The sequence below is a fragment of the Leptodactylus fuscus genome, chromosome 5 (assembly GCF_031893055.1).
Source record: "Leptodactylus fuscus isolate aLepFus1 chromosome 5, aLepFus1.hap2, whole genome shotgun sequence".
Taxonomy (NCBI): domain Eukaryota; kingdom Metazoa; phylum Chordata; class Amphibia; order Anura; family Leptodactylidae; genus Leptodactylus; species Leptodactylus fuscus.
This window is the reverse complement of record NC_134269.1, coordinates 76,104,732-76,132,555: the sequence shown is the minus strand read 5'-3', so window position 1 is coordinate 76,132,555 and position 27,824 is coordinate 76,104,732. Positions and strand designations below refer to the sequence as shown.

The following is a 27,824-nucleotide window of genomic DNA, read 5'->3' as shown; positions in this document are numbered from 1 at the left end:
ACAAATCGGGTTTGCACAGAAGACGGTGAGAGTAAAATAATATTCATCTGTGAGTCTAAAGTGATACCACATTAAATAATTGCGAAACTGCAGTTTTCCCATGATCTTTTTTTTCTTAAAGGGGTATTCTGGGTTCTTATATTGAAGGCCTAGCCTCAGTATAGGTTATCAATATGAGACTGGTGGGACTGCAACACCTGGCACCTCCATGACCAATGACTAAATGGGCTGAGGTCCTTCGAAACAAGCTGTCGCAACACAGACATATCTCTAAGGATTGTCTGTCAATATAAAAACTCAGAAAACCTCTTTACAATAGTTCATTAACAGGCGATAGACTCCAGCATACTTAAGTCTTTTGTCCTTAATATGCATCTGTAGCAAGTTTATATGCAAAATACACAGATTCCTTCATGTAACGATAAGGAACTGTGTAATGGATGAGATTCTACAACATAATTAACAAAAGGAAGCCAAATCGCTGTGAATGAAGTTTAAGTCTTTTTATGTACAATTTTGTAAAGATATATTAAACATTTATTTTCTAGGCAACTACCTTTTCTATGCATCTGCGCAGGGTGTTGATATTCCTCACCCACCAGCCAATTCCCATTGCTCTCAGTTCGGACCACTGTGGATCACCCTTCTGAATTGCTGGGATCATATTGATTACTTCTTCTTCGGCCTCTGAGTGAAAAGCCCATGCAAAATGACACGTAGACAACCCTACGGAATAAGTGAGAAAATGTAAAGACATGCAATCCAATAATATATATATATATATATATATATATATATATATATATATATATATATGACTGAAATAACTTGTTTTGGTGCCTTACACTACTCCCTGCCTTGAAGTCTGAATTATCTTGTCAACTCCAATTCTATGATCTCCTCCACCTGAAATCTGTTGCTGATATATCAGCCTCTGCTGGTTAGGCCTTGCCATACTACATGATGATACTAACCAGAGTGTAACTTCCTATACAGATTCCAGGTAGTGTTGAGCAAATCGTATTCGAAACTATTCGTCGAATACCTCGCTCCCATAGGAATGCGTGGAAGCGGCAGAGCACCAAGGGGTTAAGCGCAGTGAATATTTGGCGGCCACTAACATGCATTCCTACGGGAGCGAGGTATTCGACGAATGGTATTCGCTCAACACTAATTTCCAGGGTATGAATATTAACTTTATTATATTAGGATGTAACGTGGGAGTGAAGAATGGCGGCACATTCTGTAGAATAAAAGGAAGTCTTTTTATTCACCCTCATCTTACAGACCTGTGGATTTTATCTAAAGCACTACTATATAAAGCTGTGGTTTTCATATCTTCCACTGGTGGAGAATAACAAGTCTGTAATAGCTAAACTGAGAAAAACCATCTGTGCAATACACCAGGGCTTCTGGATATACAGTTTTCAAGATTGGTATAAACCACTAATTCTCAAGTGTCTGGCCAGATATGAAGATTAATCTCATAGTCTTTCAGATCAGAAGTAACTTCTGTTATAAAAGCATAAAAACAGTACCTTGGTGGAGCAGCTGAAGACGATACAATGGAGGAAGGGACGTTAATAGACAAGTGTGCAACCTCATAGCCAATAAGTATCTTAAGCCACATTCATCAAGGTTATCTCCTCCTAGAAACACAACATATAAAGAGTAAGTACAAGCTTCATGCTGTGATTTACTGTATACAGGAATATACTAATAGTAGGTTTTACTGTAAACCACCAAAGCAGGGTCAGGTCTGAGATCCACACCAATAGCAGCGAAACATAAATCATATGTGTTATCTTTATTAAATATGCAGCATGCTACTGTGGTAGTATTAAACAAAAGCTTAAACTGTTACTGCCTTTTCAGGCATCTATAGGAAAGGTATTTCTGGACACCATTTTCTTTCTAAGGAAAAAAAAAAAAATCACCAGAAATAAAACCTAAGCAAAATAAAATGCTGGCCTTTCCAATTTTCTGGAGGATAGTTCAATGCAGCAGCTACCTCACTTATTTGTACACTGAGCTGCTGCTGTACCATGTAACCGATGGACGTGACGTCATCAGTATAGGGAAGAGGCTATGGCTTCTTCACACAGTTGAAGAGAGGGGGTCCTGAATGTTGGACCCAAAACAATCACTTACTGACGATCTATACTAAGGATAGGTTATCAATATACAAGTCCCAGAAAACCCCTTTAAGAAATCATCATCTGTCTTGACTATTAGTTTCCAAGGATTACCTGTGTAGGTGTTATCTCTGGTTTCCCCGAGCTCTGTGCTGGTTGTTGCCACTGTGTCAGCTAGAGCCACTAGAAACATTTGTTCTAACCGGGTCAGGCCAGGTAAACTGGAGTGCATGAGATGGCTTGAAAGTACACTGGCATGCTCACGGCCAAAGAAAGTAGGCCCGTACTGAGACAAGTTGATAACTTTTGATTTGCTTTCTCTTTTTTCCATTTCAAAGCCTATGTAGTCATCAGTGGTCACATGTTGTATCTGAAATAAGTCAGAATACTGGTCATCTGTTTTATTATTAAAACTAAGTTTGGTGGTTTGTGATTTTTTGGTGGATTCCTCTGGAGCAGAGTAAGGTGCGTCTTGATCAGCAGATAGTAGTGCATAAAGTGGTAGCGGAGGAATGGAGTCAATCTCTGTGTACTCTCGCGTTCCATCTTTTCCAGTGATAATCATGTCCTTAGCGGTGCTGCCGCTTACGCTGATAGTCCGAGAGAGGTGACGTTTTGGAGCAGCGTCATCCCCAGCATCTAAATCTTTTACAATTGCAACCTCCCCAGCAATGCACTTAACTAAATGTGAAAGGATGGCTTTTGCTCGTCTAACTTTTCCCAAGTCCATCAGTTCAAGCAGCTGAGTTGGGTGATACTGAGGAAGAGTTGGAGAAAGCACATGGGCAGCCTCAAAAAGACCACCATCCTGAATAACAGTTGGGCTGCCAAAGACATCATCGACAATAGCTGCTCCATCAATTACACTGGTTTTCTTGGAAATTGTTTCAGACTGTTTTGTATCATCTTCAGAGGCTGAGACATCGGCGACACCTAACTTCACGTTGTGTTTCCACTGAGCGTAGACATGCATTTCACAATCCATCCCAACTACTAATATGCCATCTCTAACCCAAGACAAAGATACTGGTAATGAAGGTGTCCCATCCACTGAAGACACCAGGTCGATGGATCTGAGCAGTACCCATTTGGATTTTATGCCCTGTTTTATACTACCACCTAGTGGTAAAGTGATGACAGCAATCCCATCCTTGCTATTGGTCTGGTCAGTAACAATCCCTGACAATCGTCCATACATAAAAATATTGGATCCAACTCCAACAGTAAGTACATGTGAGCCGTCTTCTTTTGATACCCAGTCCAAGTGGACCAAATGTTTAATGTTCGGCATGAGATGCTTGTCTCTATTTAGAAATACATCTGATTTAGAGTATACAAATAAATTACTATCTACGCTCACATGAGCGTCGAGCATGGTGCCAACTCTTATTAAGTCATCAAGATGGATGGTTTGTTCTAAAACCCATTCTGATCCGCCAGTGGATTCACATTCAAAGAGACATACGTGCATAGAAAATTCTTTGGAGACACAGCCATTATGCTGAATGGGCCGCTTATATGCCACAGCAAGTCTTCCAGTGTACGAACAACTTACTGCAACGGGTTTGCCCGCTACACTCACTGAACTGCTGTCCTCATCATGCCCTTCATTCATTAAAGACCACTGTTTCCAGCAATAGCTATACTGGTCTTCATTCCCGTCAAGCTCTTGCACGCTGCATCTCCAGAATCGCACTTTGTTGTCTGAGCATGTAGTAACCACTAAGTATGGGGCAAGGCACACTGGGTAAATCGATGAAGAACTAAGATGGCCTGTTAAAACAAAACAGAAAACCCTTTAATAATTGATCACAACCATCTTGAAAATGATTACAAAACAGAAAGTGACAACAAAAACACAGACTCACCTGCCGAAGGCGTCGCTCTTATTACTTCTACACCATCAGGGATATCCAGTGGATGGCTATATACTAGCTTGGAGCTCAGAATCAATTTACTGGCTGTCTGAAGATTCGCTATTGAAGCAGAGCGCGTCATGGGGCTTGTTCCAGGAGATGTTTCTGGAGAGGACTCAACAACAGTTTGTCCAGGAATAGTAAGAAAGTTTTCTGATGGAGCGGTCTCTGCAGGTTTTGCTTTAAAATAAGAATAAAAGTTACAGTGCTTGTAAGCAAAGGTTAATGGCCTTATCAGGATAACAAGTAACAACTTGCTTCAAGCAAGTGAAAAAAAAGTCTATTTTTACTTTTTTCATGCAAAACGACTGGAGCATAGGGGTCAAATGACAAGTATGCTTTCTGATTAATAATGGGGGTGCTAACATGAACAAAAGTTCATGGCCTTTCTGCAGGATATATGTGGATATGTTATACACACACACACACACACACACACACACACTTACCAACACATGCCTGGACAGACTTCAAGTGAAGATGCCACATATTAAGAATTGAACGGTTTTTGCCATCTTTCTCTATGACAACTAAGAAAAATTTTTCTGAAAACGGAGGTGGCCGGTAACCTGTACACAATAAAACACATGCATGTCATAAGTAATATTTACCATTATAAAATGTACTTTTCTGACCTTCAAGAGGGTTTTTTTTTTTTTTTTTTAAATATATTAGCCCAAGGAAGGTGAAAAAAAAACTAAACCAAGATGAAGTCACCTGTCCCTGGTGCTCTGGTGCCTCCTAGAGCAATCCGGCTCTGCAGCTACAATGTTTTCTTTTATCAGAATTATTTGCTGGCTGTGATATCATATCAACAGCCTAAGGCAGAGGTAGGGAACCTTCGGCTCTCCAGCTGCTGTGAAACTACAACTCCCAACATGCTCCATTGACTTGCATGGGAGTTCCAAGAACAGCAGAGCAAGTATGCATGCCGAGAGTTGTAGTTTTGCAACAGCTGGAGAGACTAAGGTTCCTTACCTCTGGTCTAAGGAAAGGACTTAGGGAAGTCACAGGTAGTGACATCCCGTGACCTTCACTGAGGCCACTTATCGGCCTCGTTGGTCAAGTGCAACAGGGACTTTCCCCGGAAGAAAACACCGGAGTAGCAGAACCAGACTATACTGGAAGACACTGGAGCACCAAGGACAGGCGAGTATGTATTTTTTTTTCACCTTCTCTGCCTAATGTAATATATATATATATATATATATATATATATATATATATATATATATATATATATATATATATATATATATATATATATATATATATATATATATATATATATATATAGTGAAAAAAAAAAAAAACAGTCATTTTATGAAGCTCGATATTAAAGGGGTTTTCCGGGCAAAAATGTTTATTTTCTATTTAAAAAAAAAAAAAAAAGAAAAAAAAAAAGGTCTGATGGGGCTATTTAGGGTATTATGTGTTAACAAATGCACCCATATACCTTTAGCAGTGTTTTGAGATATTTCTTAGTGTCCTTGGGAGCTCCGGGTATCTTCTGTGTTTGTTTATTTGGTTCAGCTTCCTGCTATGTAACTTCCACTCTAACCTCTCCCACCATATTCCCCCCTTCCATTCTCCCATACACCCCCCTAACTGTCTCTCTAGCTATTCCACCCAATACTAGCTCTTCCAAACCTACTTAGCCTAACCTGCGACCCCATTATATACTTACCTCTCTCCATTCCTTCCGGCGCAGAGCGGCGCTCGGAAAAGCACCGGCAGTCAGAAAAGAAGGAGGAGCCATCCCGCAAGAAGAGGCCTGGAATGTAAATACGATGGAGTGGATGAGGGAGGGGGGTAGTATTGATGTTCTGGTTCCGGAAACAGGGAAATGGAACGTCACCGGATAACCAGCAAATGTCCCTGGGGTGGTCACATGACGCCCCAGGTATATAGATAAATATACATTTTTGATTAATTATGTTATTTAGAAAGTAAGAAGGTGTTTAGATTAGTGTAGGGATTTCCATTTATCCCGGATAACCCCTTTAAGTAGAAATTAATAGAAAATGATGTTAATTTAACCCCATAGTCAGTAGAAATAAAGTGATATTAAATATAGATATTATTTATAAGCGTTAAAACTTTTCTAAACAAAAATTTGTTTCTAGAGAATAAAAAAAATAAAAAATAAAATATACCAGCACCCGATCTCGAGCTCATACCTTGTGATGGCTGGAAGAAAACCTCAGGTTCCTTCACTTTTTCTTCATCTTTGTGTGGCTTGTATCCCAAAATGAAGTCTTCTTGAAACACGTGAAGTAGCTGAGTCCGTGATCCACACTGTAAATATTAAATTACATGGTGGTCATCTCTGTAAAATGTGTTTGTTATCACACAATTCAATCCAATCCAGTCTTCTACTTAACAGATCTCCCAGAACTGTATATTAAAATGATCAGGGCTATAAGTGAATTGTTCAATGGTTGACACACCATACAAACGTAAACCATAGAGACGAGTCTACTTACAGGTATGAATTATAATTAAAAAAAAAAAAAAAAGGTAGAGCCATCCCCACAGAATACGATAGGCTAGGCGAACGTTTGAAGCAAGATTGTGCCAAACGTACGCCACCTCATGCCTCTAGGCCAGGGATGGGCAATTAATTTTCCCATGGGGCCACGTGAGAAATTTTAACAGTTCTAGAGGGCTATGCGCGCCATGGCAAGTTTAGCTCCACCCACTTCTACGCTGACTCTGCCCATTCTCAATCATCTTTCCATGTGCCCCCACAAAGTATAATCCTCCTACAGTCACCCGTACATTATATGCCCCCACATTATAATGTTCCCTTCCAACTGCCCCACAGTATTAAGTCCCTCTCCTAGTGCTCCAGTATAAACTAGTAGAAACTAGAGGGGACATTAAACAGTGGGGATAGTTGGAGGAGGACATTAAACTGGGGGCAACTAGAGGCAGACATGCCCCCCTCCAGCTACCCCCCCATGGTTTAATATTCTCCTCCAGTTGACACCAGTTTAATGTCTCCGCTCCATCTGCTTTCAGTTTAACTGCCCCCCTACATCTGCCCCTAGTTCCCCCCTCTTGCTCATACATGCTATCTCTTCTCTCTTCTTTATTATCCAGCAGCCTCCATTGCCGTCAGCTTGAAGCAAGCGTCCTGTGTGGCTCCGCTCAATAAAGAGTCATAGCCTATCCTGGTGATAGGCTGTGATGACGGCATCACAGGTCCTTAAACAAACTTCCAAAAGCTAAGGGGGCCGGACAGAAGCAGTCAGAGGGCCGAATGTGGCCCGCGGGCTGTACATTGCCCAAGTCTGCTCTAGGCCATAAAATTGGCAGAGGGAATGATTAATTCCCTCCGATACATGCAAATTTTGTTGCAAATTGTGCTGTAAACTTCCCCCTAGATATTGAAGGGGTAAAACCTGTGGTGAAAAACTGCAACGTTTCTGCAGATGTTAAAATCTTCTGCTTATGGATGGTATTTTTTCTAAACTCTCTCCAGATGTATTGCACTGTAACTTACTGCAAATCTGCGCTGCAGAATCCCTTACACTTTAAGGTTCTCACTTACACGCCTTTTTAACTTAAACAGTTTGTCAATCCATGGAAAATAAAGCATACATTTCAGAAATACTGAACTACTTACCTTGCTAGTGATGGCATCAAGCTCAATGATGCAGCCAGGGCGCGCTGTAGACTGTTGGCTGACAATGTTAAACACCTCACCAATAAGTTTCTGAAATAATCAAATAGAAATAGCATTTTGCTTTGAAAAAGGTTTAGGATGGAATACAGATAATAAGGCATATTTTAATCATTGATCTCTGTTGCACTGAACCACGGCCACTGCTTCCTTCAGTGATGACAACACAGACATGTGACTCTTGTAGCCAACCACTCAATGGTTCACTACTGTGGACAATGTGGTTATCGCAGAACCAGGAAATACAAAGATCAGTGTGGGACTAAGAACCGGCAGAGTGGCAACGATAAGTGAAGGATGATTTTTTTTTTTTTTTTTTAACCACTTCCGGACAACGCAAAGACTATAAATGTCTCGAAGGTGGTTGCCTTATTCTGACAGGACGTACCGGTATGTCCTGTCAGAACACAGCAGCTACACAAGATTGTGCAGCTACTGATATTGGGAGCCGGCTGTAACTTCAGCCGGAGCTCCCAGAGAGAAGGCAGGGAAGGTTTATTTCCTTCCCTGCCTTTTCGATCGCTGTGTATACAGCGCTGTATACACAGCTATGCGCGCCGCTATGATGGGGCCACCCTCTGACCTGGCGGTCCCATGATCTGCCGGGTCCTACAGGGCCCAGATCAGCTCTGTAAGTCTAAAGAACAGCGTGCAGGAGGATGGATTCCTCCTGCAACTGGAGCTAAATGTACCAGCTCCAGTTGCAGGGAAATCAGCCTCCCTAACAAAGAAGAAGTGCTCAGATGTCCCCAAAGGTCTCTTATGACCTTATGGAGGCACAACCTGAAAAAACAAAACAAAAACAAAAACAATTTAAAAAAAATAAATAAAAATGCCGTTATTATAAAGGTTATAGCCCCACCCCCAACGACAACATACAAAATAACCGTAACGTACTGTAATGGAGAGGAATAACTATTTTATCAAGTTTTTCAGTAGAACTTTATGTTAAAGCAAAGCAAAGCAAAAAAAGTAGTTGAATGAGACGTATGAGAAAAATGTTACAGCCCCCACTGCACATAGAAAATAAGCCAAAAATGTGTCTGGTCCTGGACCACAAATTGGGCCAGTACTGAAGTGGTTAAAGTATTTTATACCATTCTTTACCAAATCAGACTTCCAGTCTTAGCAGCCCTTTACTGTTACTATTTCACAAGATATGATAAAAGGTATTAAGCACATTCTGAGCTGATTAAAGATAGAACAGAAACTGCATAAGTAAATCTTCCATTTCTGGCATCAGTAAGATTAGTCAATCATCATTTATCTAGTAAAAAAAGACAACACACTCTCACTCATGTCATAATAGCTTTAGATATAAGATATGGTTCGAAAGACAGAACACATGCTCTAAAACTTACCGATGATTCAGGATCTGAGAGTTCATCAAGTAACTTTCGAGCATCAACCACAGCCTGGTACAGCCTCAAATTTGTTCCATCAGAAGCTACAAAGCAGGCACTGGCTGAATTACAGTATGTGCCTGAAAAGAAAAAGGATGGCATCTAGTTTATAGAACAGGACAGACTATTGATATGCTCTTAAAAACCACTTAGGAATACTGCTGGTAAAACCAGAAGCTTACTGCCATAAACTGCATCGGAATATGGAATCTTAATGCTATAGTTTATCTCAGTACAGAGGAGCAATGACTTAGCAATATCTGGCACATGAACCATCATTCTTTATTTCATTCTCCAAGTAGAGATTTCATCTTTTCTCTAGAACACTGAGTGCCATTGGCTTTTCTTTATTTGGATATATGACAGACTCTTTTAGTGACACCATTTGTATTTTGGTCCTTATGGAGTTAAAGGGGGCTCTATCAGCAAAATCATGCTGATAGAGCCCCACATATGCGTGAATAGCCTTTAAAAAGGCTATTCAGGCACCGTAAATGTTATATTAAACTAACCCCCGTTTTAAAATAAAACAGAATGTGATAAACTTACCAAACGTACACGCTGGACGGGCATTCAGGGTGCGCCTCCTCTTCCAGCGATGTCCTCGGGTCCAGTCTTCCTCCGGCGCTCGCGAACTGACATTTGCTAAAAAAAAATTGCCTGGGCGCATGTGCAGTAGCATGCTGCTTCTACTACGACTACTGCGCATGCGCCCAGGCCATTTTTTTTTTTTTTTTTTTTTTTTTTTTTAGCAAATGTCAGTTTGCGAGCGCCGGAGGAAGACGGGACCCGAGGACATCGCAAGAAGAGGAGGCGTGGATGAAGAAGAAAGCGCACCCTGAATGCCCGCCCATCGTGCACATTCGGTAAGTTTATCACATTCTGTTTTAGGGTTTTATTTTAAAACGGGGGGGGGGGTAGTTTAATATAACATTTACGGTGCCTGAATGGCCTTTTTAAAGGCTATTCACGCATATGTGGGGCTCTATCAGCATGATTTTGCTGATAAAGCCCCTTTAAATTAGGGAACGTTCTATGGTTTACCACCAGCACATCAGCAAACATTCTGGGGTGGATTTACTAATACTGACACTGCAAACAGATTAATCAGTCCTAAACTCAGATTTATCATTGTCTAGCACATTGTTGGCTTATTTTACTCCATAAAATGCTCAAAAGGTTGCAATATATTGCATTTTAAGCCATGTCCTTTTTCTGTTGCGCCATGCCCTTTATTGAACAAGACATGAAGAGCGTCTGAAGTAATACATGTGGTGCGCAGCATTGAATGATAAACCCAGGACAGATTACCATAAACAGAGCCTCTTACTGCTAACATATACATGAGGGAATATTAGGACTTTCATTTAAAGAGTACCTTTCACCACTTCCAACAAGCCCAGCTCTTTATATAATTTAATAGCCGCTGCTCCACTGATTTTGGCACTTGGAACTTTTTCTCTAGCCCCCACCATTCCTGAGCAATCAATGCTGTTAGTTTAGGTGCCTGATATGAAGGGACTCTTCATTGACTTTCATATAGTTTCCAAGAACAACTGAGCCTGCCTTGGGTGACAGACCCCCATTCTTGAGAGGTCTGGGTCTTTTGACCCACATGAGAATACCTTTTTAAAGTCAATATGTAACCAGAAAATTTAAATAGATATCACTTTAGAAAATAAAAACATCACCAAAAATTATTAAAAAATATGCTTAACATAAAAATGCAATTTAAACAACAGATAATTTCCTGACAGCACATTCCCTTTAAGGAGATTGCAGCACCTTCTAGTGTGCACGTGTATTTAATATAATGTAGCACAGACAAAATTGCAATAGATACTTTCAGACACTCACCTAGACAATAACTTGGTATAAGTGTTGGAAGCCATGCCACATTACAAAAGGCAGCAGTACGAAGAGAGTTAATGCGGGCTAGTTCAGATACTCCCCCACTGTATGATAAGGGTCCAATTGGATCAACTCGCCATAATATAAGTTCACTGTAAATTGCATTTGGGTCATGAAAAGTCTGAGTAGCTGCATTTCTAAAATGTTCCTTGGGGAAACCTTTTAAATTTTTCACAGGATCTACTACTTTACCCGCATGTTCCATCTCCCATGGATTGACTTCAGAGTCTGGAGTCACCAGCACATTATGGTGAGATGAGGTCAGCAGCAAAGGAAGTACAGAATGACATGCCAAATCATTCAAGTGGAATCTGTGGCCACAATATCGAAATTTGTGTGACACTGTGAGCACTGATGAAAAGGCAGACTTATTTGCGAAGGTCACAGCCCATTGATTCAATGACCCATCAATATGCTTTGAGACCATCATGACAGTTGGCGCCATACTGGTTCCATGTGGAAGCGCATTCAGATTATTTACAGTTATGTCACTTGTCATCATTGTTTTCTGCAGGAGAGCAGAAGCAGCTTCCTTGGCAGAGGTAGTACAAGCATACATCATTATGTTTTTGCTAAGTGAGCTAGCATCTCCCGATGGAAAAGCGACTGGTATCCGAGAAGCGAAGGAAACCTGAAAACGGAATACACCAATGATCAAATAGGTATAAACATTCTAATAGATTATGTTAATGGACAGATCTAAAGATGAATAGCAAAAAAACAGGTAAACGCTACAAAACCGAAAAGTTACTAGCCTTTAGCAGGTTACTCTGGAAATCCAGATATGCCAGAGGGCCTGGAATAAATCAAGTTTTGCTCTCTCCTGCTTAAGAGATGGAACATCTCTGAGGCTATTATTCCACCCTTGCAAAGTGATAGCATTAGTACAGCCTCCCAGCATCGAGAAATAAATGCTTGGTACCGGGGGCTATATATTTTTTGGTTTTTCAGAGATGTAGAAAGAAACAGAAATGGGGATAGAAAAAGCATATTATACACTGGGAGAAAAGCCTCAGGATCTGAAAACAAAAGAACTGGGAGTCAAATGATGTGTCATTTTAATAAAGGGACAACGACGCTAACAGGAACATCCCCTGATGGATGGTGAAATCACTATGGAGTCCAAAATAACTAAAATACGTGACTACCTAGTCCTATGGCTCTAATACGTTAAAGGGATCTATCATACAACAGGTTTTTTTTTTCTGAGTAACACATCGGAATAGCCTTAAGAAAGGCTATTCTTCTCCTACCTTTCATTGTCTATTCCGCGCCGCCGTTCGCCTAAAATCCCGGTTTCTGTCAGTATGAAAATGAGTTCTCTTGCAACACTGGGGGTGTCACCAATGCTGCGAGAGAACTCTCTCCAGCACTGCCTCCATCTTCGTCCGCAACGGCATCTTCACCTTCTTCTTCTGGCTGGGTCAAATTTAAACGCATGCGCAAGTCAGCTCTGCCAGCGGAGTTCGGGTAGAGTCGACTTCACATGCGGAAGGGGAATTTTTTTTGTGGCTGCTTACACGAGCATGTGCAGTACGCTCCTGTAGTAAGCCACAAAAAAAAAAAAAAAAAAAATGGACGCCCACATGTGAAGTCGACTCTGCCCTAGCCAGAAGAAGAAGGTGAAGGTGCTGTTGTTGACGAAGATGGAGGTGGCGCTGGAGAGAGTTCTTTTGCAGCACTGGGCCCGCCCCCAGTGCTACGACAGAACTCATTTGCATACCGACAGAAACCGGGATTTTAGGCGAACGGCGACGAAGAGAAGACAATGAAAGGTAGGAGAAGAATAGCCTTTCTTAAGGCTATTCCGACGTGTTACTTAGAAAAAAAAATGTTTGTATCATAGGATCCCTTTAAAAGAAAAAAGCAACTGCAGCCAACTGATATAAAGTGACAAAAGGTTACACAACTGTTATATTGTCATCAGATATGATTTTAGGGATTATGTTGATGTCAGCTCTTGTTCTTTATATATCTTAAACACATTGACAAAAAAATAATAATGTACACAGATCAGATTGCTGCAAAACTTGGCATATGTAGTTATGATTCAGGTATATTAACAATAACAGATGTGGCCTACCTAGACACTAGGGCTTGCCATAAGACACTGCAAAAATGATTACCCTGCTGTACTATAAAATAAGAGGCTACTTTTAGAGTCTACTTTGGGTAGTGTACCTCCTGGTGAGACATGGTTGACTAAGATATGGCTCTAAAACACAGACATTTTGTCCAGATGACTAATTGAAGGATGACAATTTTGACAAATTACCCAACACCTAGGCCTAGCTGTTAGGAGGTATTGAGATCAGTGGTTTGGCGATGGCACGTGCACAGACACAGATTCAATACACTAGCCTTTAGATACAACATGCTTGGCTCCAATTCAGTAAAGGAAGACCTGAAGGAGCAGTACGCCTGATGTGACAACAAGGCGTCAGGATGTAACAAGCAAATAATATAGGATGAGTGGCACCAAAGGGGCATTGCGTGTTTGGAGGATCATCACGCTGCAATTTTTCCAAAAAGTACCATACTGGCAATTAAAGTGACAGTGAAACATCATACAGTCCAATAACTCAACATAAAATTCAGAAAAATACATGCCACAAAATGTAGAGCAAAAGTAAATCTACTAAGGAGTCAGGAGTTTGTAGGGAGTTTTCAGCAAAATTACTCCTGCTATATTAACATCTGTGACATTTTTTATTAAACTTTGCATGAAATCTACAACAGAATGAACATGCTATAAATCTGAGGCTTGCACATTTGTCTACACAGAAAATATCCATGGTATAACGGAGATTCATAAATCCTCATTCATTTCCCTGTTGAAATCCACTGCAAATTTTATTGAAAGACATGGCAGATTTCTCTTTACAAACTCAATGGAGGTAAGCAAGGTTTTCCCATCTTCGGCATTCAGGGCATACGCACAGGATAGGTCTGATATGGTAGGATGCAGAGGTGGGGCTCCTAACTGAAATATGAAATGCTTTTATGGAGAAAGCCATCCACCTCACCATCATTTATTCTCCTGATATTTGGGTATCCCAGAGGATAGTTATATACTGTAAATACAACATAAAGGTCTACAATAGGAAAACCCCATTATGAAGCTATATAGCAGAAAACAAATACCTGAACTTGTCTGAAGATTCCAGGATTATATTCATCTAAGTAGTTAACATGCCACAGTAAAAAGGTACCATCCACGGGGTGAATAGTGAAGAGCATGTCTGCATTCTTGTTCCACTCTGTGAGGAGGGCTTCAATTTTCCGCTCTAATAACACGGTGGGTAGAGGAAGGGTAGCATCAGGTGAAGACGCTTTTGTACTCAGATCTTTTTCCGCTTCTTCATGCTCAGGAGATCCGGTCAATGATCTTTCACCCTCTGGCTCACCTAGAATAAAGATTTAGAATGTCTGTAGATATCTACTGATGGACAAATAATCCTATATTTTATTATTAAAATCTTCCCATTAAAATTAACCAAGCTGTATATTAAGGTATGAATTACGAATATGTAGAAGTGTATATTTATGTATGAGTTTAATATTTATGGCTTATCCATAAAATAGGTCTCATTATCACATCGGTGTGGGCCAGGCATGTAGCACCCGCACCGATCATCTGTTTGAAGACAAGTGGTGCACCCACTTAACTGCATAGCAAGCAAAGCGCCATAAACTGCATAGGGCGGGTTCACAACGGTGCCCGGTCTCCGCTTTAGCCAATCCAAAGGGTTTCCGTATTCTGCCCGAGAAACTGGGCAGGGGACGAAAACCCGGGAGTCAGTTTTCATTCACTTGAATGGGTTTGTAAAGTGACTGCCTGTGTGCGTCTTCTGCCTCTCTGCAGTGAAACTTTCTTTTTTAACAGGACACAAAGTTGGATATGCAGGACTTTGTGTCTGGTTTAAAAAAAATATATATATAGGTTTTGCCGTGGAGAAGCAGAAGACGCACAGGGGCGGTAACTTTGAAAACTGACTTCCGGGTTTCCGACTCCTGTCTAGTTTCTTGGGGCAAAAGATGGAAATTAGCCAGATTAGCTAAAACGGAGACTGGGTGCAGGTGTGAACCCGCCCATAGTGACTGTACTTGGTATTGCAGCTCAGTCCCATTCATTTAAAGAGGACCTTTCATCAGATCGGGCACATGCAGTTTTATATACTGCTGGAAAGCTGACAGTGCGCTGAATTCAGCGCACTATCGGCTTTCCCGATCTGTGCCTGGTGTAAAGCGCTATCGGTCCCGGTAAAGTAGCGCTTTACAGTCAGAAGGGCGTTTCTGACACTTAGCCAGGGACGCCCTTCTGCCCAGCAGCGCCTATCGCGCTGTACTGTGGAGCGGGGAGGAACGCCCCCTCCCTCTCCTGATAATACTCGTCTATGGACGAGCTGTCTGAGCAGAGGCAGGGGGCGTTCCTCCCCGCTCCACAGTACAGCGCGATAGGCGCTGCTGGGCAGAAGGGCGTCCCTGGCTAAGTGTCAGAAACGCCCTTCTGACACTAAAACGCTACGGTAACGTGACCGATCGCGCTTTACACCGGGCACAGATCGGGAAAGCCGACAGTGCGCTGAATTCAGCGTACTGTCAGCTTCCCAGCAGTATATAAAACTGCATGTGCCCGATCTGATGAAAGATTCTCTTTAAAAGGAATTAAGCTGGTCATGTGACCCATGAATGTGAAACTGCAGGACTGTTAAAGGGAACCCTGAGTAGTAAGGCCCCTTCAAACAGCTGATCGGCAGCAATGACGGGGGCTGGACAACCACCAATCTGATATTAATGGTCTATTTTTAGTATACGTCACGAATATTAAACTCTCAGAAAACCCCTTTAAAAAGTGTTACAGAACTTTCAAACAACTTTTGATTAACTGACAGTATTTGAGTCATTAACACATTTTCATTTGACCCCAAGGTTATAGTTATACCGGTTGTATTTACAGCAACATGATCAGAAAGCACAGTTGGGATTGGGACATTTATATGCAGCAGCTCCCTGGTTAAACTGATATTATCTCTGGAACAAACACTGGTAGAATTGCAACGTAAGTAGGACACCAGAAGCATGTTTCTATGTTTTATAATGCCCATTTGAATAGGCCCCCTGCCCTTATTATCCCTGTATTACACACAAGCCCATACACTATATACAGTGAGAAGCAGGTACAAAAGAGAATGGAGAAGCAGCAAGGGAAATAATGAGAAGGATTTTACAGAAAGGAATCAACAAAAATATAAAAGTTACAAAATTTACTAATAAAACAAATGTTGCCAAATGTATCTGGAAGTCTAGTTACACTTTATAGTTAATAAGGCCTTTACGGAGTCAAAGTCATACTAACCATTATCTAATTTCATTAATAAACATTCTTCATCCTCCTCGTCTTCAGGGGTCTCAGACTGCTGTTCCACAATGGTTTTCAGATGCTGTATAAATATTTCAATGGAAGATGTAAAGTGCAATTCCTTGTTGTTTAGCCAGTGAACTACAAAACCTCCAAACCCTTCATCCAAATTAAAAGCAGCTCCAGCCAAGACAGAAGGAATATCTGAAAAAAATAATATTCATTTTAAGCAACAAGTAAAAAAAAAAAGCTTTTCATCAGTACTATTATTATTTATTTACTTTTAAATCCAATTGCTGTACAAAACAATATTTTCACATATTTACAACTTGCACACAGAATATTATTCTATATAGCAGACTTCTCAGTAAATCCTGTAATGGACATTACTATGTACATGACTAGTGTAGCTATGTATAAAATATTTATTACTCAGAATTTATAATTGTAGATTATATTTTCTCATAACACTAAATTGCACTTTTCCTATGTAAATCTTCCTAAATATTTATGGCTAAGATGAAAACTGGGCGTTACCATTCCCTTTGCCAGAGGTACCGTATATACTCGAGTATAAGCCGAGTTTTTCAGCACAGTTTTTGTGCTGAAAAAGTCCGCCTCAACTTATACTTGCGTCATTACAGTAATTCAGCAATATTATAGCTACAGACCGGGCATACATACACCGGGGTGGGTGCCGGGCCGGCAGCATCACCACACTCTTGGCAGGAGTTTGGCGATGCTATTCATTTCAAACCGCAGAAGTACTTACGGTACTTCTGCTAGCAGGCCCAGAATGCAGACCTCCCCCCCCCCCCCCCCCCAAACCCCTGCCAGGAGTGTGGCTATGCTGCAGGCCCGGCACCCGGCCTGGTGTATGTATGCCAGGTCCGGATGCCGGGTCTGTAGCTATAATGGCGCTGCTGTGCTCCAGAACGGTCGCCATCGCAGCTGGGACCTACACTGTAACTCTTACAGCGGTAATGTTGGAGCTGTAAGAGTTACAGCGGCGATGCCCTCCACGGGTGGAACTTGAAGCTTCCGAGGGGAACCACTGCGGGAAGGCGGCAGGCGCCGCCATGCCCCTGGAGAGAGGAGGGAGCAGACGCGAAAGCTCTCTCAAGGGCCGGCCTGAAGCGCTGAGGGAGATCCTCTGGGGCCGGCAGGAGAGCAGAGGGCGGACCTGAAGGAAGACCTCGGCCGCCGGACCTGAAGGAGAACTGCGGCCAGCCGCCGGCAGAAACGTTGAGGGGAATCCCTGGCAGCCGGGGATTCCCCTCAGCGCTTCTGCTTGTGGCCGGCTACAGTTCCCTTTCAGGTCCGGCCAGCCGAGGTTCTCCTTCAGGACCGCCCCTCAGCGCTCCTGCCGGGGATTCCCATCAGCACTTCTGTAAAGGCTCCCCGGCCTGCAGTGCTTTTCTTTTGCAGGCTGCTCTATGCTGCTTCCCTGAGACTGTTTTTTTCCCCCCTACTTGGAATTCAGCCTGACTACAGCCTGGCTGAATATAGGGTATCTGCAGTGCTCCTGTTCCGTCAGGAAGAGGTCAATAGGAGCACTGCAGATACGCTATATTCAGCCAGGCTGAATTCCAGGTGAAAAAAACCCAGTCCTCAAGCTCAGGGAAGGGGCAGACAGACAACTAAAACACCCCCTCCCCTTCTCCAGCATCTACTGCACCCAAAAACTCCGATCATTTTAATTTTTGAAATTTTCCAGTAGCTGTTTCATTTCCCCCCATTGGCTTATACTCGAGTCAATAAGTTTTCCCAGTTTTTGTGGTAAAATTAGGGGCCTCGGCTTATATTTGGGTCGGCTTATACCTGAGTATATACGGTATGTCCCTACCCGACAAGGTTTAGACATAAGACTAACACCATGAACAGAGTGAAAAAACAAACAAACTCATAAACCTGGGAGGAGAAGGAGTCAGAGAGAAGGTAAGGCAGCTTAACACAAAGTAGCCAAAAAGGATTTGCAGTCTAGGAATCAGTCATATGAATTGTGGTCATAGACAATTCAATGTAAATTGGCATGAGGCCTGTCCAGCAGTGACTGAGTGGCAATTTGATCTATATAAATTAGTAAGCCAGGCCTTACAGATGCAGAAAAACATCACACGTGGCCTAAGCTCCCAGTGTGACAGTTCTTACGGTCTGTTTATCTGCTGGTGCGTTGAAAGGATCCCAGGTGACTTACCATAAAGGGCAAAAACTATATACTACAGTGAAGGTATCAGCAGAGTGATGTTATGTAATGGAGAATACAAGAGGCATTTAGGAGAGGTGACAAATCTTCAAGTCACAATCCTTATGTACATTACAATAAGACCCATAAAGAAGCATATACAATATAAAGGTACAGAAAGGTAAATGAAATATATCAGCTACTACATTACCAGTGTTTGGATTTATGCTTGCTGCTATGTGAAAATGACACAAAGAATTAGCGTGATGTGAGATGTGCCTGTGGGCTTCCTGCTGGCTTGGCTGACTGGGTAGCAATTCCGTGTGAGCAGCCAGAACAGAAGACCGTCTCCTGCCCCTTCTCAAGTGTTTCAAGTGATGAATTGTCTGAAGAAATGCAAAAAACAAACATTTTACATTTCATAATCAGCAAAAATATGTAACTAAGGAAACATACAGAAGAAAACTGCATGAGCATTCATCACTAAAGACAGATTACAATTAGGAGCAAGCATTGCTATAAAACCACAACTAAAAATTACTGGTGGACCCGTCACATTTCCTGACATCTAATTTTTGTAAATACCTATATTTTTCAACAAATAATTCTGGAATATTTTCTCTCAGAGCTTTATGGTGGCATTGGTCCTCTTTCATTCTACCTATAGATTTACAGTATGAAAATACTGACAACTGTTAATGACATCCAACATTACCAGTTGGGGGCATGTCCCTACTCTCTGACATTACCCAATCAGTACTGAATGAAATTTTGTGGAGATATACTACTTTGGATAACACCCAGTTGCCAATATATTCATAAATTTACATGAGAAACATCAAAACACAGTTATTAAAACAAATAAAATAAAAAATCCATCATGGTGAACAAATGTTTCATTTAATAGAGAATGTGATTCTGGACTAAAATGTAATGCACTTTAAACCCAGGGACTCCTACTTCCTATTACACTACAAAGACATATTGATGTGAATGTACATTGTGAGCCCTGTATGGGACAGTGAATGCCAATGTCCGTAAAAGCACTGCGGAAAGTGATGGCCCTATATAAGGAATAAAAAAATAATTAAAATGCTGCAGTTTTCTACCACATCTCAATGAAAAGCAAGACGTTGTCACAGAGAGTAGAGAGATCAGCAACCTGAATAGAACGCAGAGCCTGTAATACCCTGCTCACTCTTTTTATAGCTGATCAGTGTCCTATCAAGAGTTAAAAACCCACCAATCTTATATAGATAACAATGACAGGACATGTGGTGACCTCAGAGAAAGATGCAGTAGATAGCAACTTGCTGGACGTTCTCTATGACAACGGTGGAGACTTTGAGGATCTCTCAGACACTGGAATGTAAATTTTTTAAGCTTTTTTTTTTTTTTTTTTTTTTTTTTTTTTTAAATCAAAGGGAAATATCCTCATGTCTTCCAATCCACAGATATGGCAGATGTGACTGAACATTTCTTTTAGTAATTGCTAGCCTTCTTTCCTATTCGCAAAGATGCCACATCGAATAGGTGATTGCATGACCTACTGGGACTACACAAAGGGATGGGGCTCACTAGTGTAGTTCTGCATCAGCTCTGCCATTGCAGTTGGTGGGGTGATGGTTTATAGTGATAACCAGGAGACTAACATGGCCCCAGAGATGTGCTGCCATAATTCAGTCAAATTCTTACATAAGGATACACTAAAAGACTGGTCATCAGTAGCTTTTTTTTTTTTTAGGGTTTCCAATTAAAAAGAAAACATTTCTTCTACAGAAGACAGTGTAAAAGCAGCAAACAACTATTAATGAATAATATATATATATATATTTTAAATATATATATATATATATATATATATATATATATATATATATATATATATATATATATCTAACAATATAGACTAAACTAAATAGCCAATAATAATCAAAGGGAGAAGATTCATTTACTTGCATGGCATTTACACTCTGCTTTCTAGGTTTATTATTGAAAACCCATATATCTATCTATGTCCATGCTAAAATAAAACTTACCTCAAGAGCATGTTCAATCTTGTCCTTCTGCTTCCCTACATTTGACAAACTGCTGCTGGAACTGCTATAGTCAACTATTTGGCCTCCAAGTAGGCTATCCTCCGGCAATAGCGTCTCAGCCCAGAGGCGACAGATGCCATCTTGACAGGATGTCAGTAGTACATTGCACACAGATCCCCTGAAATAGAAGAAGTAAATGCTCAGCTAGGAAAGTGCAGCAAGAGTGATGGAGGTTATAGGGCACAGCAGTTAACAGATTTATGTGCAGATCCCAAGAAGAAATCTGAAGCTGACACCATTTCTAAGAGGCTACAAGGAATACATATTCCTGATCCATGTGGGCAAGGTAAACTGTAAGGAACAGAGCTCCAATACCAGGCACAGCCATTAACCAGAGTACAAAGTTGCAATAAAAAGGATGTGGCTCTTTTAGCTATAATGCAAAGAGCTGGACCTGGTGAAGGTGGCGAAAGGTAGATTCTTTCATTGCACTTAAGTTTATTTTAATGTAATTTCCACCTTTTGGCTTTTGTATAGAAAAAATATATATTAAGATTACTGTGACAACCAAGGTAAATGTTCATTGCAGTGAAAGAGCTTTCAGTCATCACATACAAAGCATACATGGCAAGATCCTCTCTCCCACCGTGCCAGTTCAGACATCTAGTTAGATCTGAGGTTATTGTACTTGTCTTTGTACATATGATGAGTGTTTACATACATAGTATAATGCCATGAGATTGATGGTGCTCTAAAAATAAATTGCAATTAAAAAAAACAAAACAAAAAAACAATGTAATGAAATAGCACACCCTTGTTCTCCAGATAAAAATGTACCTTGGCATAAACCTGCTTGTGTTCCTCCAAGAAAAACCAACCACTGATCGAGGGTGCGCCAGGTATACAAATGAAAAGCTGATATCAACAGGACTCCCCTTTTTATCTTGAACTTCATGAGGTAAAAAAGAGGCTTTCCATCCCGTCAAAGGATACCAGACCTTCAGAAGGCAGTCATCCTGTGGAGAGATTTGTGGTTATCATGCAGCCTGGTGACAGTCCAGCAATAACATAGAATATTCTGTTCAGTCAGACTATTCACAAGGATCTTTTTAGACATTTTCCTGTCTAACCTGCGAGGTCAATAAATTTCACAACTGTTGTCCTTGATTTTAAGAAAACATCTGTTTGTAGTGAATTGTCTTAAATTGCTGCTCTATACAACCCTCAGGGGTTACAGATAGTAACTCGACCCCAAACTGATACGTCTATTCAATAAACCACTTCTAACTAATCCACCTTCCTACACAAACTGATCCTTAAAGGGGTTGTCCAGGCAAATCTTTTATAGTTTAAATCTGCTGGACGACCTGCAGCATCAAGAAGAGGACCTGTGATGTCACAGGTAGCGACATTTAGGCTCTTCACCAATTGGATTCACAACACCAAAAGACGCCACTGGAGTAGATGAACCCAGGAGGCTTGGGAGGACACCGGAGCAACGGGGACAGGCGAGTGTGGTGTTTTTTTTTTGTTTTTTTTTCCACTGCCCCCAGCTTATTTAAACTTTAAAAGGATTGTCTATTTTTGTCTGAACAACCCCTTTAAAGCAAAACAGTTGACAGTCTAACTGAATAGTTGAACAGATGCCAACTCTTACTCAATGTTTAATATGTACGAAGATGCTTCAACTTTACCAGATATAAGGACCATGGCTAATCAGGACGATATGTCAAACCACAGCAGTCGAATAGTTGTTTCCCCTGAAACGAGCATTTTTCACATAGACTATAATGGGATTCAATACTCGATCGAGTAGTCGAATATTGAGGCTCTACTCGAAACGAATATCGAATCTCGAATATGTCACTGTTCGCTCATCTCTAGATCCTATCATTAGAATCCCTTTTTTTTTCTAACTAACACGTACGAATAGCCTTAAGAAAGGCTATTCATCTCCTACCTTTAGAGGTCTTCTCTAGGCTGCCATTCAGTTAAAATCCTGTTTTTCGCCGGTATGCAGAGGAGTTCTCTCGCAGCACTGGGGGCGGGCCCCAGCGCTTAAAAAGCACTGCAGGCGTCCCCAATGCTGCAATAGAACTTTCTAGCGCCGCCTCCATCTTCTTCAGGAATGGGGTCTTCACTCGTCTTCTTCCAGTGGTTGACTTCAAACTTCTAGGTCTTGGGCAAAGCCGACTGTGCATGTCCGCCGACCACAAGAAGATGGTCGCTTGCACAGTATTGTAAGCGGCCATTTTCTTGTGGCCGGCGGGCATACGCAGTCGGCTTTGCCCTAGGTCCGAGGTCAAGAAGTTTGAAGCCAACCCCCAGATGATGCGTCAAGACCCCGTTCCTGAAGAAGATGGAGGCGGCGCTAGAGAGTTCTCTCACAGCATTGGGGATGCCCCCAGTGCTATTTGAGCACTGGGGCCCGCCCCCAGTGCAACGAGAGAACTCATCTGCATACCAGCGAAAAACGGGATTTTAACCAAACGGTGGCCCAGAGAAGGTACCTAAAGGTAGGCGATGAATAGCCTTTCTTAAGGCTATTCCTACGTGTCAACCAGAAAAAATAAGTGTTTAAATGATAGGATCCCTTTAAAAAAACAACAACAACAACAACAAAAAAAAACTACATTTTCAACTACAGTCAAAGCCTGAGCAACATTCAGAACATACAAGCTTAATATCCAATCTCTAGAGGTACCTATTAGAAGAAAAGCCCCCTCAATGTGATGTTTAGAAGTTAATCTGGTAGTCTCCAATGTATACTGTACCGTGAGGGCACAAACAAATCCAAATAGTACTGGATGGTTTTCAATTGTGTATACAGCTCTGGGCTGCAACATACACTTTAGCTGAAGACCAGTACATTATAAGTGTAATTTTACACTACCTGATAAAATGCCTGATTGACAGTAAAGCAAATCGATTGGCACACAGTTATATGCTGCAATGATGTACAGTCATTTGTTACCATTTCTAAGAGTTTACATTATTTTATTTTTTTTAGCAACGTGTCCCCTTTACACAAGACGATGTGCTGAGAAGAAGCAAAGATTTTCATATCATGATAATAAGAGATCAACATCAAACAATCAAATCACTTCCCGATCGCTGGACATGTTCACATGAGGAACCAATCAGGAACAAACATTTGTAACACCAATCGCTCTGACAGTTAAAGGGGTTGTCCCATCTCAAGGATCCTATCTATACAGGTAACTTATGTAAATTAAAGACTTTTCCGAAATATTTTACTTTAGAAATGAAGGTTAGTTTTCCTGCTATGTCAAATTACTCCTACCATTTGTTTACACAGCGTTTGCTTAACGCCAGACCTGTGTGACAGGACAAGTGATGTCACTCACAGCTCTGCCAGCAAGACAATCAGTTCAGCTAATTGCAGTTTGCTGATAAAGGAGTCTGTTATCTCTCAATGTTAACACACAGGTAACACTGAGTCCATTCTCTACAAGCATATGCACATAATCTAGAGTGAGAAAAAGAGACAGCAGGCAAACTGCTGAAACGGGGAGATAGGAAAACCCTTTAACAAACCTTGTACAATCCTCTTAGCCATGTATATAAGAAGTTAAACTTTTTTTAATGCAAACTATATAATATACGATAAACACTTTATGCAGACTATAGAAACTGCAAATTGGTGTTTACAAATGTACATTCTTTGCAGTGATTTTCTGATGTTACTTTACAGCAATCTTGAACTCAAGTTAATCTTGGGCAACAACAAGTTCTGCATTTTCTTAGCATAGAGGTAATCCCCTAGGTTAGGATGTTCAGGGGAGCAAGACAAGCAGAGATGAGTCACACCCATGATAGAAAAAGAAAAACTGGCATCTGAAGCGGAGGCAGTAAACGCCTTCTAGCTGGAAGTCTAATGATGCCATCTGTCACAGAATCATATGCCTGGATAATCATGGACGCTGCAGCATGACTTTAGAGGATAGAGGAAAACAAATCTGGCATTACTAAGCTGCTAAGATATGCATCATATAAAACCTAACTCACTACCATCATGTTGTTTTATTTATTTTTATTTTTAAGTCCTCCCATACTCCCAGTCCAATATAGAAAAAAGGCAAATATATGAGCATTACATTCAGATATGGTCAACTGCAATATCACTAAAAGTTTAGCTCAGGCGCAGAGGGTATAATACTGGAGCTGCAAAGAATACCATAACACTACCTATAAAGCAATAATACATGAATTAGTAGAGCCAAGGGATCAAACTACAAATATCATGTTTGCTTTAGCTCGCATTTATGACTATTGCTTAAGTGCCACAAACACAAAATGCATGTTTAGTCACCTAGTTTCTGAACAGTGACCTTTAATAAAAACCTAGCGCAGACATCTTACCTTCCCTGCAGTTGCAAAGTATTCACCATCTGGGGACCATTTCATCAAAAGCACAGGCACTGCAGTTCTGTGAGCAAAGAGACATTAAATATTCATTGCCATGGTCTGCCGTTTTGCAACATATGTAAATGAGATCAATAAATAAGGAGAACTTGCTTGTTATAGTAGGCTATTAATCATTTATGCTACAAGCTAAATGATAGATGGCAAAAGATTTTAGTGTGGTGCAGCAGAAGGTCAAATATTCTGTATATTAAAGAAAAATGGTTCATAGTTATTTTCCAAAGTATAACAGCTCCAATAATAAATGGCCCCCTGTTCTCGCTCATGCCCATGATTTATCCTAAAGGTTAAAGTCTGGGTTAGTTTTCCTGAATGTCACTGTTACTTTGTAATCCTGAATAAAGGCATAATAGGATGTAACATTAAGCACTTTGTACACTAAATACATGCATGTTCTACATCTACTTTGCCAAGATTCATGACCTATGTTTGCTCTGATAAGGTGTATAGTCAAGGATCAACAATCCTCATGCTTAAAAGAAAATCCTGTAACTTAGCTAATTATAAAACCATCCTTGTAAATGCAAGGACATCTCAAAATAGACTCGAGGCTTTACTGTTACAAAGTACAAGTGTTTAGGAAAGCTAAACACAGAAAATGCACTCCATCACCTTGCAGCTTTTAGTTACATTTTTGTCTATTCCTACTGATATATAAAGAACAATATCTTCTCTATGTGTCTCAGAAGTTCACTCATGACCCTCCCCCCACCTCCTTGTCAATGTCTTGTGTATGGTTGTAAGACAACTGGATGGGGCAACAGCCTTCCCAAATACACGGTCTGTGATAAGACAAAAGACTGTTAAAGGGGTTATCCAGCTTCCAAAAATGATCTGGAAATACATCCATAGCAGTGCTAAATACTCACTGTTCCCTTGTGTACCCTTTTCTTGGCTTTTTTTTTTACTTGTATCGCTGCCATTTCCATGCAGTGAATCTGTGAACTAACTACAGTTCCCATGATTCATCTCCCTGCTCTCAATCTCTGTGTACCCCTACCTTCTCCATTCTCCCCTGCAATGAAATTAAAGATAATAAAACACAACCAAATCTGAGGACACATGATGCTGTGATGTTTTATTTGCAAGTTCACTCCCCCCCACGAGCAGCAAAAACGAAGAATGAGAGCAGGCAGATGCATCTTGGGAACTGTAGTTTGTCCACAGATTCACTGCATCTAAATAACAGTGATATATGGAACAACAAATAAAATAAAGCCAAAACAAAGACTGTATAAGTAAACAGTGCGTATTTAGCACTGCTGTGGATGTATTTGCAGATCATTTTTGGAAGCTACATAATCCCCTTAAGCTCCTTTCCATAACTAAGCCTACTATCAAAGTGTGAGGCCAATTCTATGACTTTCTTACTGTTATTCATTTATAGGTTTAGTGTTCCTTTAAAGTACATAAAAACTCTTTTCTACATTGTTTTTAACAGAAAATGCCAAGAAACCAGTAAAAATACTTTAAGTTCAACGTGTACAACTTAAATATGTCATTAAAGAGGTTAATACTGGAAAATGTAATGTAATACATAATGCACCAGCTCCTGGGAAATATTCCTCATGAATCCTCGGTAGCTCTTGTATACAATGCACACAGTATTATGACAGCTCAATTTCTGCTTGAGTTCACAATAGAGATCTATAATGATTCCATAATATATTTATATGCTGATAGCCACCTCATTCCTGAAGGACATTATGATATCAACACATTATGTCGCAAAACAAATGACATGTGTAATTTTAGAACATGTTCAGAACTGATGCAGCATGACCAGAGTCTCTTCTCAACTTACTTGCATTGCCAGATACAGTTCCAGTCATTCAGGGCTGGTTGAACTTTATCCTCTATGACGTCTCCGTCAAGATCATCCTCATCCTCTTCTAGAATATCACTAGAAGGTGGTGCCCATAATTGCAAGTAATCAGTGGCTGTCAGCAGTCTGTTACCTGCAGATTATTCATGAGGACAAAGAAGATACCAAAATGACTCTTTATAGCTCCTGGATTAGTAAAGTCATAAATAGTTCAGAAAATGGGTATATACCGTATATACTCGAGTATAAGCCGACCCGAATATAAGCAGAGACCCCTAATTTTACCACAAAAAAAAATGGGAAAACTTATTGACTTGAGTATAAGCCTAGGGGGGAAATCCACCATTGCAGATAAAAAGTCTGGTCATGTGAATTGCAGCTTAGTAACTCCATGGGGATCATAGTAATAGCAGTTAACCCCATCATGTCCCTCACATTAACCCCCTGTGTGCCTCACATAAAAGAGTTACTGATATGTGGGACATATGGAGGTAAGAATTAGGTATCTTCATAATTAAGGTCCTTCATTAGTACCCTCATGTGTCTCACAGATTAGTAACCCTTATATGGGGCACACAGGTTTTAATATGAGGGGCATGATGGGTTATCTGTTATTAATGTGAGGCATATGGAGTTACTGAAACTAAATTAATAACCCCAAATGCCTGACATTACTAGGCAGAGTAACTAAAGGAAGGTCCCTGTGTGTCACGTTACTGCAGCTTCCTCTCCTCCATACAACAGACATCTTCCATAAGACACAATGAATCCTAGCCACTCATCTGCAGGGCAGATGCTAAATCCTAGTGTGCTAAAGGACCTCTGATGACGTCATGACCATGTGATCGGACTCTGGTGTGGGCGGAGCTACTAGGATTTAGACTCAACCTTATCTGCAGATGTTACATACCAGT

At 40.8% G+C, this 27,824-nt stretch overlaps 1 protein-coding gene across 1 annotated transcript in view; it reads right to left on the bottom strand.

The window, feature by feature from the left end:
- DMXL2 (Dmx like 2) overlaps nucleotides 1–27,824 on the bottom strand; it is an 86,567-nt gene that overhangs the window by 36,130 nt on the left and 22,613 nt on the right. Inside the window, exons 5-20 of the mRNA XM_075273440.1 lie at nucleotides 26,890–27,043; nucleotides 25,023–25,089; nucleotides 21,477–21,655; nucleotides 20,640–20,817; nucleotides 18,812–18,986; nucleotides 16,413–16,619; nucleotides 14,198–14,460; nucleotides 11,000–11,684; nucleotides 9,101–9,222; nucleotides 7,683–7,772; nucleotides 6,232–6,349; nucleotides 4,501–4,620; nucleotides 4,004–4,231; nucleotides 2,250–3,908; nucleotides 1,539–1,649; nucleotides 557–726 (exon numbers count right to left, since the gene is read on the bottom strand). Coding sequence (XP_075129541.1) covers nucleotides 557–726; nucleotides 1,539–1,649; nucleotides 2,250–3,908; nucleotides 4,004–4,231; nucleotides 4,501–4,620; nucleotides 6,232–6,349; nucleotides 7,683–7,772; nucleotides 9,101–9,222; nucleotides 11,000–11,684; nucleotides 14,198–14,460; nucleotides 16,413–16,619; nucleotides 18,812–18,986; nucleotides 20,640–20,817; nucleotides 21,477–21,655; nucleotides 25,023–25,089; nucleotides 26,890–27,043 — 4,526 coding nt within the window. The remainder of the gene's footprint in view (nucleotides 1–556; nucleotides 727–1,538; nucleotides 1,650–2,249; nucleotides 3,909–4,003; nucleotides 4,232–4,500; nucleotides 4,621–6,231; nucleotides 6,350–7,682; nucleotides 7,773–9,100; nucleotides 9,223–10,999; nucleotides 11,685–14,197; nucleotides 14,461–16,412; nucleotides 16,620–18,811; nucleotides 18,987–20,639; nucleotides 20,818–21,476; nucleotides 21,656–25,022; nucleotides 25,090–26,889; nucleotides 27,044–27,824) is intronic.